Source organism: Ceratotherium simum, chromosome 8, assembly GCF_057802395.1.
Source record: "Ceratotherium simum simum isolate JZ-2026a chromosome 8, ASM5780239v1, whole genome shotgun sequence".
NCBI classification, from domain to species: domain Eukaryota; kingdom Metazoa; phylum Chordata; class Mammalia; order Perissodactyla; family Rhinocerotidae; genus Ceratotherium; species Ceratotherium simum.
The window spans coordinates 63683317-63698559 of record NC_141907.1 but is presented as its reverse complement, the minus strand read 5'-3'; the positions used below and the strand labels follow the sequence as shown (position 1 = coordinate 63698559).

The window sequence follows — 15243 nt, the reverse complement described above, 5'->3', positions numbered from 1 at the left end:
TCCCTGGAATGGTTCTCCAGGGTAAAGGATGGCCATTCTCCAGGATAACTGGGGATCAGAAAGAAACCAGGAGGCTTTTTAAAGGGAAACGGCAAGAACAGATTATAGCTTCTAGGTGCCATTAAATAAAAGAAGAATTTTAGCTATTATATGCCAAGAGAGAACATAATGCAGCAATGACAATAATTTGTTTTTATCATGAAGTATATACTACTTAGTTATAAAAACGGAAGGGGACATATATCCCTAAAATGTAATAAGAGGAGTACTTGCACCAAGTGTGGATTCCAAGGAGAGGGCCAGAAGTGTGCCCCTGGCTTGCTGAACTTTGCCTCGGTCTGTAGGCAGGCATAATCTCCACAGGGAAGACACAATAAAAATAAGTGAAATACATGCTTCCTGCTCCACGTCTCTTGGAGAAAGACGTTATGTCATCTCAAAGACCAGCCGGCAGAATTAGTGCCAGCGATACGACATGGAGAAGTGACTTGTTCATTCTTCTCTCTGCCAAGAGGCACGAGGAACTACCTTGACCTTATGGAATCATATCAAAGAATCTTGTCCCTCCTCCCTTTCCTTCTCAGGAGCTATGAATGCAGAGGGATGCATCTGGCCAAGGCAAAATAAATAAATCAGAGAGTCGCAGAATCCCAAGTTTGGAATGGAGCTTAAAGGTTTGTTCCAGCCTCACTCTGCAACACTGCTTTCTGCCAAGCGCAAAGCTACATCTTGGTTCCAGTAAGGAATGGGATTAGGGATCTTTGAGCCACACTCAGCAAGAAAGAGAAGAGTTGGGATGTCACAAGGTAAACCTCAAAGGCAAAGAGGGTGTCTTTCTACAAGCCCGTACTCACTCCCAGGGCCCACACAGACTGGGCAGCAGCTTCCTTCAGGGATGAATTCCAGCTCCTGGTGTCCACACAACAGTGGTGGGCACTGTTGCGGAGTGCATCGGACTTCCCCATGAGTGCAAGAGCACACACTACACGGGGATGAGACCCACGCTGTCCCATGCTGTGTGTTAGGAAAAAAAAAGAAAAAGAAGGTTATTTCCAGAATATAGGCTTTCACTTGACCAAACAGAAACAAACCTTCTCTGAAACAAATGAAAGATGGAGCTCAGGAAAGGTGGAAGAAGGTTCTAGGCTTGCAAGGCTGAGACCAGGGTTTGCAATGTTCCAAGTCAGAGACCAATTAAAAAATTGACTTTTAGGGCTGGCGCAGTGGCATAGCAATTAAGTTTGCGCGCTCCACTTGGGTGGCCCAGGGTTCACAGGTTTGGATCCCAGGCGCGGACCTACACACCGCTTATCAAGGCATGCTGTGGCAGCGTCCCATACAAAGTAGAGGAAGATGGGCACGGATGTTAGCCCCGGGCCAATCTTTCTCAGCAAAAAGAGAAGGATTGGCAATAGATGTTAGCTCAGGGCTAATCTTCCTTACAAAAAAAACAAATAAATTAAAAAAATTGAAAAATTGACTTTTAAGATGTGGGGTGTGTGTGTGTGTGTGTGTGTGTATTATGTATATATACATACATACAATGGAATACTACTCAGCCATAAAAAAGATGAAACCTCGCCATTTGCAACAACATGGATGGAGCTTGAGGGTATTATGCTAAGTAAAATACGTCAGCTGGAGAAAGACAAATACTGTATGATTTCACTCATATGTGGAAGATAAACAAACACATAGATACGGAGAACAGATTGGTGGTTACCAGAGAGGAAGTGGGGTGGGGAGAGGGTGAAAAGGGTGAAGGGGCTCATGTGTATGGTGACATATGGAAACTAGACTTTTGGTGGTGAACATGATGTAATCTACACAGAAGTCAAAATACAATGATGTTCACCTGAAATTTATATAATTTTATAAACCAGTGTGACCTCAATTTAAAAAAATTGACTTTTCTTTTTATTATTCCTAAGATTTATATTTGAAAATTTCATAAAAACACAAAAAGAAAATAAAAATTAACACAATCTCATTATTTAAAAAATTCTATAAAGCCCAAAGTAAAATCCACACACATACACATATATCTACTGAATTCTTTCTAATGGTTATATTATTTTCAATAGTTCTCACTCTGATCCTGTTTGTTTGTTTGTTTGTGCCTTTACTTTTTACCCTGTTTAGTTCCCCTATTCACGAGCTGGCCCTCTCTCTCCCTCCCTCCCTCCCTCTCTCTCTCTCTCTCTCTCTTTCTCTCTAAATCTCTCTCCTGTTTAAATGATCTCATGGTCCTGGGGAAAGGGTGACAGCCAGCAGGAGGCACCTGCTCCATCCAGTTCTCCCACAAACTGCAGAGCCAACTCATTCCCGGTGAGGGTGCCCATCCACACACACAGAATGTTCCTTACAATGTCCCCAAAGCTAGCATTGTATCAGTGATATAACAGATTCATGTTTTGAGTTATATGATTTACTGAGTACCAAAGTATCTAAATGAACCAGTCTCAGCTGTGATGCAGAGTGAGAGGGGGATGAACCCTGAATGTAAAAAGCTAAAAATATGCTGATTGCTTAGGAAATAGCTGTCAAAATATGTTCTCAATTGCAGAATGGAATAATGGTGGCCTTTTAAAAGATGTAGGAAAAAAATTATCTTAATGAATAAAGTTTTCCTGCTATAACATTTGCTTCAATATTGAAACCTGCTTTCTTTTGCCTCTATTAAATGTGGCATATGATGATATCTGATTCAGCACGAATCATATATAGACTTCTATTAAAAACATCACACATTCCAAGTGCTCAATCAGCTAAACATAATCTGGAGATTACAACTGTGTCATTGAGAAGCATAGAAAATAAACATCCTCTTGCTTCTCCTCAAGCCAGCATCCAGAATAATTATTCCTCTCTCTCAAACACAAAAGAACTCTGTCTTACCTAAGCAGGTCAGTACCCCTTTATTCTGCAAATTGCTGCCAGGTTACAAGCACGCCAAGTCTGACATTTTGGAATTACTAATAACCCGTGCTATTATTGTAACAACGATAGTAATAGGTAGTCACATCATCCAATTATGTGGGAACCAAGTCTTCATCTTACTATCATGATCACTTTCCTTAGATGGACTCATTGGGAGCACAAGAGGGCAATAATGCGAGTATGCACTGAGTTGGACAAACCAAGGATTTCCTTGGACACATGCACATTCTCAGATCCCAGCTCAGCCTTCCCTGCCTTGGGGACTATGGGTGAGGGACTAATCTTTCTAAATTTCAGCTTCCTGGTCTAACAAACTGAATGATATGACAACATCTCCTTCACTGGGTTATTAAAAGGTTAAATGAGGTAGCTAAAGAACCAGCAAGGAGAGTGGCAGGTAGGAGATGCTCAGTCCTCTCCCCTCTTTCCACTGCATGAGCTCATGGCCTTCCTCATTTTCACACTTATGCGCCAACTGCGATGGTAGGAATGGACGTGGTTGCCAAGGCCAAGTCCTCTCCTATCAATGTTTACTTCTGCTCTAACTAAATATAAAATTTCAAATTTAGTACAGCATATAGATGGGCAAGTCCACAACTTGCTAATAAACTGCTGGCTAATAAAAGACAGGGGGCAAATGCTTTGAAAAGCCTAAGCATAAAAGCAAGTGAAGAAAGTATAAGAGAAAAATTGATAGCTTCTGATGAGTTAAAATTTTTAAAGTCTGTCAAAAATACATTATAAACAAAATTAAAAGGCAAATGACAAACTGATTTAAAAAACTGCAAATTATATTAATCAGAACTAAACCCTAATAATATATAAAAGCATTTACAAGCAATAAGGAAAAAGAATCCCAATGGAGAAAATAGCAATAAACTTATAGAATATTCAAATTTATTAATTGCAAAGAAATATTAATTAAAATAAAATTGGATAATATTTCTTAATATCAAATATGGGAAGAATGTAGAATTCATAGTGCTGGTGCTGGTGAAGCCACAGTGGAGTGGGATCCTCCTTCACAAAGCCTTCCCTCACGCTGGCACCTGGAACAACAGCCCAGTGGGGCTACCCAAGGTAACCATACTTGAAAAGAGGCCGTACCATCCGTGATATTCCCACTGGATTTATCATTAGACACAGACAACGTAAAATTGAATTTTAATAACCACAGATGTCACTGCTTCAATATTCAAAATCTTTAGATGCTTTGACCTGTTAATTTCACTTTTAAGAAGTTATCTGAAGAAAATGATCAATGATACACAAAAAAGTTTAAATACAAGGAATTTCATCTCACTGTTCTTTATAGTGAAATTGAAATATTTTAGAGAAAATTGGAAGCTACCCAAATGCCTAACAATAGGAAATCACGTTCTCCAAGAGTATGCTAGGAACTATTCACAACATAATGCTATGTGAAAAAGCAATATATAAACTGTATACACAGTATAATTACAATTATGTAAAAACATATATCTATGTCTATCTATTATTTATCTATTCATCCATCTATCGCCACTGCCACCCCTTCCCCCCTAAATTGAGAGAACAGTAACAGTGGTTTTCAGAGTTTGGGGATTTCTAGAGGGTAGTTTTTCTGCTTGTATACTTTTCTATTTTCCAAATTTTCACCAATAAACATATTTTTACTTTCATCATTAGAGGGCAAATTATTCTTTAAAATATTGAATGAATCATTTATATATCTTAAAGTAAAATATGAAGGCTGTATATAAAACATCTTGAAGTGAACTTCTTTATTCTATTAAAAGTTAGCAGATTGCTTCTAAACATCTAGACGTTTTATTTCATTAAAACAAGAGTTTGTCTTTGTTACCGCTAGAACATTAACTGTCATTTCTTAAACTTTCACAATCACACCACCTTTCAGACAGACCACAAAAATTAATTATAACAACAATCTGTCAATCACCAACGTTTTTTCATCTGTAAAATGAGAGGGCTGTATTTGCTAATCTCTTCGGTACCTTCAAGCTCTCTAATGATGTGAATCTATTATCTAACTCAAGAGACATAAATGAAGCAGGGATTCTCCCTTCACAGTAAGCTTGAGAATTATGGGAACAACAAAGAACACCGGGTGGGGAGACCACTGCTTGACGTCAGAGCCACAGAAGAAGCTCCAGATGGTGGGCAAAAGTGCACAGAGTTATGGAGAGGAATTACTCCCACCTCTTTCTCAGGCAAAAGTCACATGAGTCCTCTCCATTTTCTTTTCTTCTTCTTTTTTTTTGGTAAGGAAGATTGGCCCTGAGCTAACATCTGTTGCCAAACTTCCTCTTCTGCTGAGGAAGATTATCCCTGAGCTAACATCTGTGCCCATCTTCCTCTGTTTTGTATATGGGATGCCACCACAGCATGGCTGATGAGCGGTGCGTAGGTCCATGCCTGGGATCCGAACACCAGGCTGCCAAAGCAGAGCGTGCAAACTTAACAACTAAGCCACCAGGCCGGCCCCAGTCCTCTCCATTTTTATCTCCTACTCCTATTCCTAAAACAAAGATGCCCCTCTCACCAGAGGGAGCCTAGAGATCAAGGGGTTCAGCACATGCCAATATAGATACATACAATTGTATATATTATAACATATATGTTACTTCACAGTGTTCTCTATACTCATTTACAAAAGCCTTATTTTTTATAAACACTGTAGCAGCAAAGAGAGCTTTGTAAAATCAAAGAATAATAGCCATACAAAACAACGCTCCCACAAGACCCAGTTTTAGCTGTGCCATCTTAACCTCATAAATACCAGTTGGAAACATGAGATTTTGACACTGGGCAAAAGCGCATTCTGCAGGGATCTTCAATATATTCTTCTGCATAGCCAACTAACAAGTCAGCTTGGCTGTTGACAGTAAGTCCAAAGGAAAGATAAGGTCATAAAGTATTTGCCGGGCTTACTGACAAAACAAAAAATATAATTTTTCTTCATATAAATTGTTCCTGTTATGAAGTTATAGATACAGAATACTAAATACCTGGGAATGTTCAGTGCTTATTATAATTACACCCTCTACTTCGAGGAGAACAAGGCTGCTAAATTCAATATTCATTTCCTCCCTCACACACATAAATTAGTTCTCCTTTTAGCCTCACAGACGGGCAAGCCAAGCAGACCTCTCCCTCTGCGCCCCTCTATTCAATTGGATGTGGGCACCAGGGCATTACCACCTGCCACTTTCTCTTCCAGTGAATCTTCAAGCACTATCTTCTCAGACACGACATTATCTGGTGCTGGGATTAAATTAGTACTGAGGAAAAGAAAGTGGATTAATGGTCCTCTCCCCTCACTTTCACAAGCTAATTTGTGGGGAAAAGAACAGGAGAAAAGCATTCCAACACTCTTTAGGAAAACATATTTCAGGCTTGTCTCCCTGACTGGTTGGCAAGGCTCGGCAGAGATCCAAATGCTAATTTGAAGGGATAGCTTTGGGGAGGTCATGGATGAAATAGTCCCCCAAACGCTGGCTGTAATCAGCACATGTAAACTCTCAAATAACCTGGAGTCAGCCAATAGGCTCAAGAGTTTTCCTCACTCCGGGAAAGATGTCAGGACTTGTCCTGACTTGCTGGAATGCCAGTTGTGTATGCCTACTCTGCTAGCAAAGGAGGTCCTCTAGCGAGGCCAGGCTGTTTCCTAATGGTGGTCTCCTCCCGCTGCCTGAGCTCAACCCATCCTTGACTTTCCTTTGTTTCAACCCTATTCTCCGGGGACAGTGTCACTTTAGCTGATTCCCCTCCTGCCACATTCACTCTACGCTAAAGCCTCTTTTAAATCTCTCTCGTAGGGGAAAGCTTTCACTTCAGATCACCGTTCCAAAGTCCTTAAAACATCAGGCTATTTTATAGCTACTGGGAGAGAGTCTCCATAACCTGCCCTATGGGATGCAAGCCAGGGGCTAAAGAGAGAGGATTACTGCTGTTCAGTGGGAGAGGCAAGTGCTCTGGAAACTGCTTCCCAGGCAAGCCGGAAGGGCAAAAAAAGAAAGGCTCCAAGATTCAGGAAAAAACCTAGTGATGCGAGTGACAAGGTGAGACTCAGACCAAACCCAGACAAGAGTTAACCCACTTAAGACAATACCGTATGATTTCCTTCATTAAGTAGTAGATAATAACAACAATAAACAAACACATAGAGACAGAGATTGGATTGGTGGTTACCAGAGGGGAAGGGGGGAGGAGGAGGGTGAAAGGGATAATTCAGCACATGTGTGTGGTGATGGGTTGTAATTAGTATTTGGGTGGTGAACATGATGTAATCTATGCAGAAATAGAAGTATAATGATGTACACCTGAAATTTATACAATGTTATAAACCAATGTTACTGCAATAAACAAAAAATTAAAAAAAAAATAAAAGAAATTAACAAAAAAAAGAATATTCAGAAGGATTTGGCAAGAATCTAGGGGAAGTGAAGAAACAAAGGGAGGAAAGGACAGGAAGACAAGAAATGATCATTTTAACTTTACTAAGACTAAAATTAGAAGATTTTGTCTTGACAAAAAAAAAAATCATTCTTCTATCTCTATTTGAAGAAGCAGACCATTAGAGACTTTTCCCTTCAAACTATAGTTCCTGAAATTCAGCCTTTTTCTCAGTTACATCAAGTACCAGAAATATAATTTTAACATTTTGAGGGAGTACATTTTGAAAGTTGCATATGGGAAAACGATGCATGGATATATTCTTACCCAGTTTAGAGCTTTCCGTGTGATATAGTACAGCAGAAGGGTGAACTGCAAGGGAGGTGGGGAGAAGGAGGACTTTCTGAACTTCCCCAGAAAAAGTAGGAGGCCAAGTAGATTTCTAACTAACCCATTAGCACATGTTGGTCCTAGAACCACCCAGCCACACAGGTAATTGGTCAGTAAACAACACGCCCTTCGGACAAGGACATGGATTGCTTGGAGAGGGGATCTACTTATTGTTTGAGTCCTTCAGTCACTGATGTTTATTGATTATTTACTCTGGGAAAAGTTCAGTGTTAAGTGCCGGGTTAGGTGGGAGGCAAGGAAAATCACTATAAAGACAGAAAATATTATCGATGTTCTCAGGCATCTTACAGCAAGATGAGAAGACTGCACATGTGCACAAATATAGCATGAGAGAGCAAATGATAAGTGTCATTAGAGTGATCTATGCCAAGATTTACTGAACTCTGATTTCCCATGTCCCTGGTACCACCTCTTACTTGAGATGTCTGTTTTTCCCCAGATCCTGACTTTATTTTGGATCCTAGGTGCTCCTTCACTTGACAGATCCAGCTTGGTGTTTTTGACCTTGAAACATACACCCAGTCCAATCATTATGAACTGGCATTCTTTCCATCACCAATCTGCCCTGCAGCACTTTCCATTTCACAGGGGACTCTCTTTTGTGGATGCAAAGTTTACACCACCCTACATAACACAGATTGAATTGAGCAGCACAGAGTGATTCGTGGTATGAAGACATTCTCAACATAGATCCTGCTTGGGTGTCTTTCAGCAACACATTGTGCAGAAGTGAAAGAAGGCTTCCTCGGGTAATTAGGAGACAGTGGCTCAAGTGAGATGATCCTGTCCCATGGGGAAAGCGCACTGTACTCACTGAGTTTTAGGTACACACACTGAATAGCAGCCTGGAGTGGATATATCAAATCCTGCTAACCTATGCTCTCTCTTGAATGGGTAGAGACACTAACTTGGGGAAAGTTTTGTATCAGGTGGAAGATGAGGATTAAAGCAAAGAGCCTCTTTCCATTACATTCAATTTCTCCTGCTGCCTCAAGATAACATTTATGTATGAGTGGAGATGAACTGTATCAATTTTATATTCATAATTTCTATTATAAACCTTGCAATGGTACTTTTTAATCAGTACTTAATATCTCTAAATTAATCCTAAAGGATCTGGAATGAGAAAATATAATAAAGAACTTTAGGATTAATTTCTAGTACAGTGGTTCTAACTGGGAGCAGGTGAGCATTTTGCCCCTTGGGGGAAATTTCACCATGTCTGCAGACATTTCTGGTTGTCAGGACTGGGGAGTGCTACTAGCATTAGTGAGTAGAAGCCAAGGATGCTGCTAAATATCCTACAATGCATAGGACGGCCCCTACAACAAAGCCTACAATGTCAAGTGCTGAAATTTAGAAACTCAATCCTAACGGAAAGAGCCCTGAATCAGAAGTAAGACCAGGGTTCTAGGTCAAGGTGTACCACTTATTAGTAATATGACATTGGGCAAGTGCCTTAAGCTCTTTGCAATTCAACTTTTTCATCTTTAACACAGAAGTAATAACATCTGCTCTACTCACCCACTCAGGGTTGTTTGCGACTATCAAGTGAAAAGAAGGATGTGGTATACAAAGGCAAGGTGGTACTTTTATTATTCAGCACAACGTCCTCATCATCAACATTCTTAGACTACCCTTTATACACACACAAATTCAACCTACAAATATTTATGTAGGGCCTATGGAATAAATAGGACAGTTTTAATCTTATTCGGGAAACCTAAATGCCCACAGAAAGTCAAATGAGCTTCAGCTCCTCCACAGCCCCGAAAAAGGGAAAAAAAAACCTCTCTTGTCAACACAAGTTTAGCATTCAGCTTTCCCCTGTCAATGATCTACAGGCGCAGAATCAACCGTGGGTCAGAAAACACTTACCGCATGGATTTTCCCTTCATCACGGCAAGATCCGGGAGTCCTCGACACACACTCAGGGCAGCACTGGTTGGCGGCTATTTGAAGCACTTCTCCCTGAGCATTTAAAGATTTTATTTATTCATTTTTTTTCCCCCCAAAGCCCCAGTAGATAGTTGTATGTCATAGGTTCACATCCTTCTAGTTGCTGTACGTGGGACTCGGCCTCGCGTTGGACGGAGAAGTGGTGCCTCGGGGCGCTCCCGGGATCCGAACCCGGGCTGCCAGCATCAGAGCGCACGCACTTAACCGCTAAGCCACGGAGCCGGCCCTCCCTGAGCATTTAAAGACAGCTCAGTGTAAAACAGCAGCAGCAAACACAGCCACAATGGTTCATCGGATCCCAAGTCATCTCGGAGGCACTAAGGCTCATGAGTTTCCACAGGTGACAACAATAGACAGGATAAACCAAATAAACTAACAAAAAGGATTCCTTCTGTCAAGATGAACTTCTCTCAATGGTAAATGAACCCCACTGTGAAAGTAATTTCCTTGAAAATTGTCTACATCTTTTCACACATAATGAAGTGAAGAATTTTATTCACTAGAAATGCTCCATCTGAGAAGATTTGAGTGGGGGGTGGCCCCAGAGCTGGTAGGTCTCCAGCTATCCTATAGATAGCTATACCTACAGCCAGTGGGGGAGAGCTGATGCTCACTTTTACCTGGACAAAGAGTAGCAAGGCACATGGGGCAGCAGACTAAAGGACAAAGCAGGAGAGGAAACAGCATTGTTGTGGAGGAATCTCATGTACTGTGGGGAGCTGGTAGAAGGCCCGGGCTCCTGTAAAGACCCACATTGTTTTTCAAGGCTTCTGTAATTGCAAATGTGTTTCCTATCAAGGGAATGTGAAACCCAGGATTTATTGGGAAGCTGTCACATTAACTAACCATCCATTTGCCACTGTGAAGAACCCATTTATCTAAGAGATTAAAACTATGGAGCAAAGAGCATACGTTTGTCTTTGGTGCCCAGAGATTCTCCTCTTAGATCCTCTGACTCATCTTGCTCCTCCACTAGATATCTTAGCATTTCCTTAAGTCTAGAGATGTGTTCAGAATGGGCAATGAGTATTTTCACCAAAATGGTAGGAGACTCCACATTAGCCAGGAAACCACAACTTGTCCACAGAATAACAGTCGCCAAAGAATTCAGCCAATAGAATGAAAAAAAAAATCCTGTGTGTATTAATGTTTCTTTGTTATTTTGGGCTGCTTCCATTAAAAAAAAATTATACCTATAAGAGAATTTTAATTTTATGTAACTGCATCCACAAAAGTGGGCGAGAAATAGGACTAAGATTTTACAATTGTTAGCCCACTAAACAGATAAACATACCAGTAACAGTGATCACCAAATTCTTCCTATTTGCTTGGTAAAGAATAAAACATGAGATGGGATTTTATAAAATTGTACATATTAAGCAAGATTAACGATTTTTCAGAAAAATGCCCTCTGAATCCCAAGAGGGAACTATTCTTGTCTAATTTCCACTAAGATAGTAAATGTAGAAACTACACTAGCCTAATTTTCCACTAAGAATTTCACACAGATAGAAAATGAGATAATCCAAATGTTGTTTATATTCTAACATGGAAGCAGAGAGCGAGAGAGAAAGGCAGGTAAAATGGAAGACTTCAAGGGATATTTTATGCTCCCAAATTAGTTTTCTTCGTTTTATATAAAAACTAATTTTCAGATTTGGTCTTCAAAGCTCATTTCATAAACATAATATTCTTTATCTGTGAGTGGCAGTGGCAGTGGGGTGGGGGGCCCTCATCTTGAGTCTATCCATTGAACTTACGGTAGAACATGAAAGAGGTGATTTGAGGCTAAAGGAAGAGCAAAGAATTTGAACGTGGGTGCTTAGAAAGGGAGTGACAGGGAGCTCTTGCTACCTAACCATGTAACCTTGCATAGCTTTGTGAGCTGTGAGCTACATGAAACACATAAGACTATTGTCCCTACAGGCTTTGCATTGGGGAGCATTGAGAAGTGGCCACATGCGCAAGAGACATCAATGAAGACGGGGGAGCTGGGCAAGATTACTTGCCTAGGATCTAGAAGAACCAACTAACAATAATTATGATGATAATTTGATAATTATACCTAACACTTATTAAGTACTTATAATAGCCAGGTACTCTTCTCTGTGTGTATCTATGTATATATGTGTATATATATATATGTATATACATGTGTATAAATATATGTAATTTAATTCTCACAACTTCTCAGTTAAGAACTATTATTATCCGCATTGAGGCTTGCAGCCGAAATGCCACCATGTAATACAGTGTTTGTTGGCATGGCATTGTCCTCTATGCATTTGTCCTCTATGCATTGTTGTCTATGTCCTCTATGAATCTGAGCCTTCTAGCCTTTAGCTCTCTCTCACCCTCACTCCCACTCATCTTCTCATCTCCTTCAGAGATCCTTGAGCACTTCTTTTCCTTGCAGTCATTTAGCCCCTAGTTGGCTGTGTTTTCCTATTCATGTTAGCCTCAATGCCCAACACTTCCTGCAACTCTATTCTTTCTCTCTGTTAATATGGCAGAATCCCAATCTTGGATCTATTCCACAATTTGCCTTATCTTCTTTTATACCTGGTTAGTAAGCACTGCTGAGAAAATCATTCCACCATGCAGCATGGTACTCCCACAGGTTCATGGTCTCTTCTTCTCATGGGCCCTTAACACCACCCACAAATTTTTTACCTTGACCTTAGTCAATCCCTTTCTCCCCTCAGTGACATCTCCTAACACTCACTACTTTCTTCCAGCCCCCAACTGAACCTCAAAGTCTTCATAAAGTAAGCTCATTAGGTATGAATTACTTGAGTATCCTGTCCCTTTTCTTACTCACAAATTTAACTATATCCATCCACGGCTCTTTCTTTCCACTCTTGAGAATGAGGTTGTCCTCCCCACCCTCTGCTCTGGATCTCATACACTCTGTTCTCCAAAAACCACTCCTTCTAATTTGTTCATTCTCTCTCTCTGTCACTCCTCCTATCCCACCCCCCATATCTTCAACTTCTCTCTCTCTTCTAGGTCATTCCCCTTTCCCTCCTAAGGGAATGTCTCTCTCATGCTAATATCAAAAACCAAAACCAAAACAAAATCTTCCCCCTTCCCTTATTTGGCCATTCTACAAATATGGACTGAGCGTCTTCTATGTGCCGCACACTATGCTGTTTGATGGACTGCAATAGTGAAGAAGACAGGGTTCCTGCTCTCAAAAAGCTAAGCGTCTGGAGGAAGAAGCAGACAAACAGGCATTGCAGTCTGGTCAGGGCTATAACAAGGGTAAGCACACAGCGCCGTGGCAGCACACAGGAGGCGCGATGGTTGGGGATGGGAGGTTCAAAGAAACTTCACAGATGTAGTGGTATCTGCCTAATGTCCCCTTTCTCTCCTTCCATTCTCAGAGTAGTCTTTACTTGGCTTCCTTTCCACACTTTCTATTCACTTCTCAAACCTCTGCAATACAGCTTCCACTCCCGCCACTCCACTGACACCAACTTCAGTGCGGCCACCAGTGGCCTACATGTTGTCAAATCCAGCAGATCATATTAAATCATGCTCCCTCTTACACCTTCACCTGTGATCATTTTTGCTACAAACTCCTGGAAACTCTCTACTTTCCTGGCTACCATAATGCTGCTCTCTTCTCTGACCATTTCTTACCTCTTACGTCTCTGACCATGTATGTCATCTTAATCTTCCTAAGGTCCCTCTCTTATGTACACCTCCTGTAAATGACTGTGTTCCCCGAATTCCGTCCTTGATCTTGTACTCTTTCTTCACAACATCTCCTTGGATGAGCTCATTAATTCTAAAGGTTTGCACTACCAGCTGTATGCTAATGATACCCACATTACATCTCCAACCTTGTCTTCTCCTCTGAGTTTTAGACTCATATATCCAGCTGCTTTTTGACATATCCACCTGGCTCTTCCATTCAAACTCAACATTCCTCAAAGTGAAATCATCATTTTCCTCCCAGATGGGATGCTTTTCCTCATTCTCCTATATTCTCAATATCAGTTTGTGGCTCGAGCCATAAATATGAACAGTCATCTCTTCTTGTCCTCTCCCTCACCCTCCTACCTTCATCCAGTTCTGCTGATTTATCCCCTAAATATTTCTGGAGCCTGCCCTTTCCTCTTGATCCCTACGCTATCGGTGCTGTGATTTAGTTACTCATCCTCTCATCTGGATTATTCTCGCAGCCTCTGAACTGATCCACTCATTTCTAACATTATGCATTATCTTTGAAAAGTCAGAGAGATCTTTCTAAATGAAAAGCTGGCCATTCTACCCACAGGCCTGAAAACTCGATTAGTATTCTATCATCTTAAAAACAAAATTCCAAGCTCCATAGTACAGCATACAAAGCTTTCCATAACCTTGAACTTACCATCTCTCTAGCCTCATCTCTCATTCATTCATTCAGTCTGTCAAAAAATATTTATTGAGTGCCTACCATGTGTCAGGTGCTATTGTAGGTGCTAAGGATACACAGTGAATAAAAGAGACGGTAAACAAGAAATATCAGTAAAATATAGAGTATGTCACACAGCAGTTAGTGCCAAGAAGAAAAATAAAGCATGGAAGAGGGATAGGAAATGTGTAGTAAGGGGTGAAGATTTGCAATTTTAAATAGACGGGCATTCAGGAAAAACTTTAAAGAAGTAAAGGATTAAGCCATATATATATATATATATATATATATATGGAGAAAAAACAAATTTCAGTGGGAGCAGCAGAGCAAAAAGGCCCTAATGGCAGAAGTGTGTCTGGCATACCCAGGGAAGAGCAAGCAGGCTTGGTGTCTGAAGCAGAGCAAGGAAGGGAGAGAATAGTCAATTAACTAGAGGAGCACAGTTATACCTTAAAGGACATTGTGAGGAATTACTCTAAGCGAGAAGAGAATCCATTGGAAGCCACTATAGGGATTTAAATAGAGAAGCAATACGATCTGCCTTAAATTTTAATAGGATCACCCTGGCTGCTGTAATAAGATTACAGTGAAAAAGGCAGGTACAGAAACAGTGAAAGAAGTTAAGAGGTGACTGAGAATGCAGGCAAAAGATGGTAATAGGCAGAAACAGAGTAGGAGCAGAGAAGCTGCATATGGAATGTACTGTTTTACGAAGAGCTGGGGATTTGCTAATGTCCTAGATGTGGGATGTGAGAGAAGGTGGAGAGTTGAGGATGATGCTAAGTTTTCTGGCCTGAGCAACTGGAAGAAGGGAGTTGCTATGTACTAAGATGAAAAAAATTAAGAGATGAACAAATTAGGAAGGAAGAAAATCACATTTGATATAGAACAAGAGTGAGAAACTTTTTCTGTAAAAGGCCAGATAGTAAATATTTGAGCCTCTGGGGGCCACATAAGGTCTACATCTCAACTCTACAACTCTGCCATTGTAGCGCAAAAGCAGCCATAGACAATACATAAACAAATGAGTATGCCTATGTTTCAATAAAACTTTATTTAGGGGCAATGAAATTTGATTTCATATAATTTTCATGTCAAGAAATATTGTTCTCTCCTGATTTTTTTCAACTATTTAA

The 15243-nt window shown here is 40.5% G+C and overlaps 1 protein-coding gene across 7 annotated transcripts in view; it reads right to left on the bottom strand.

Annotated features, from left to right (window-relative positions):
- Nucleotides 1–15243, bottom strand: part of FRAS1 (Fraser extracellular matrix complex subunit 1) — a 425899-nt gene that overhangs the window by 250672 nt on the left and 159984 nt on the right. For all 7 annotated transcript variants that reach the window (XM_087434473.1, XM_087434474.1, XM_014787828.2 and 4 more), the window contains exons 4-5: nucleotides 9625–9717; nucleotides 855–1014 (exon numbers count right to left, since the gene is read on the bottom strand). In XM_087434473.1, coding sequence (XP_087290599.1) covers nucleotides 855–1014; nucleotides 9625–9717 — 253 coding nt within the window. The remainder of the gene's footprint in view (nucleotides 1–854; nucleotides 1015–9624; nucleotides 9718–15243) is intronic.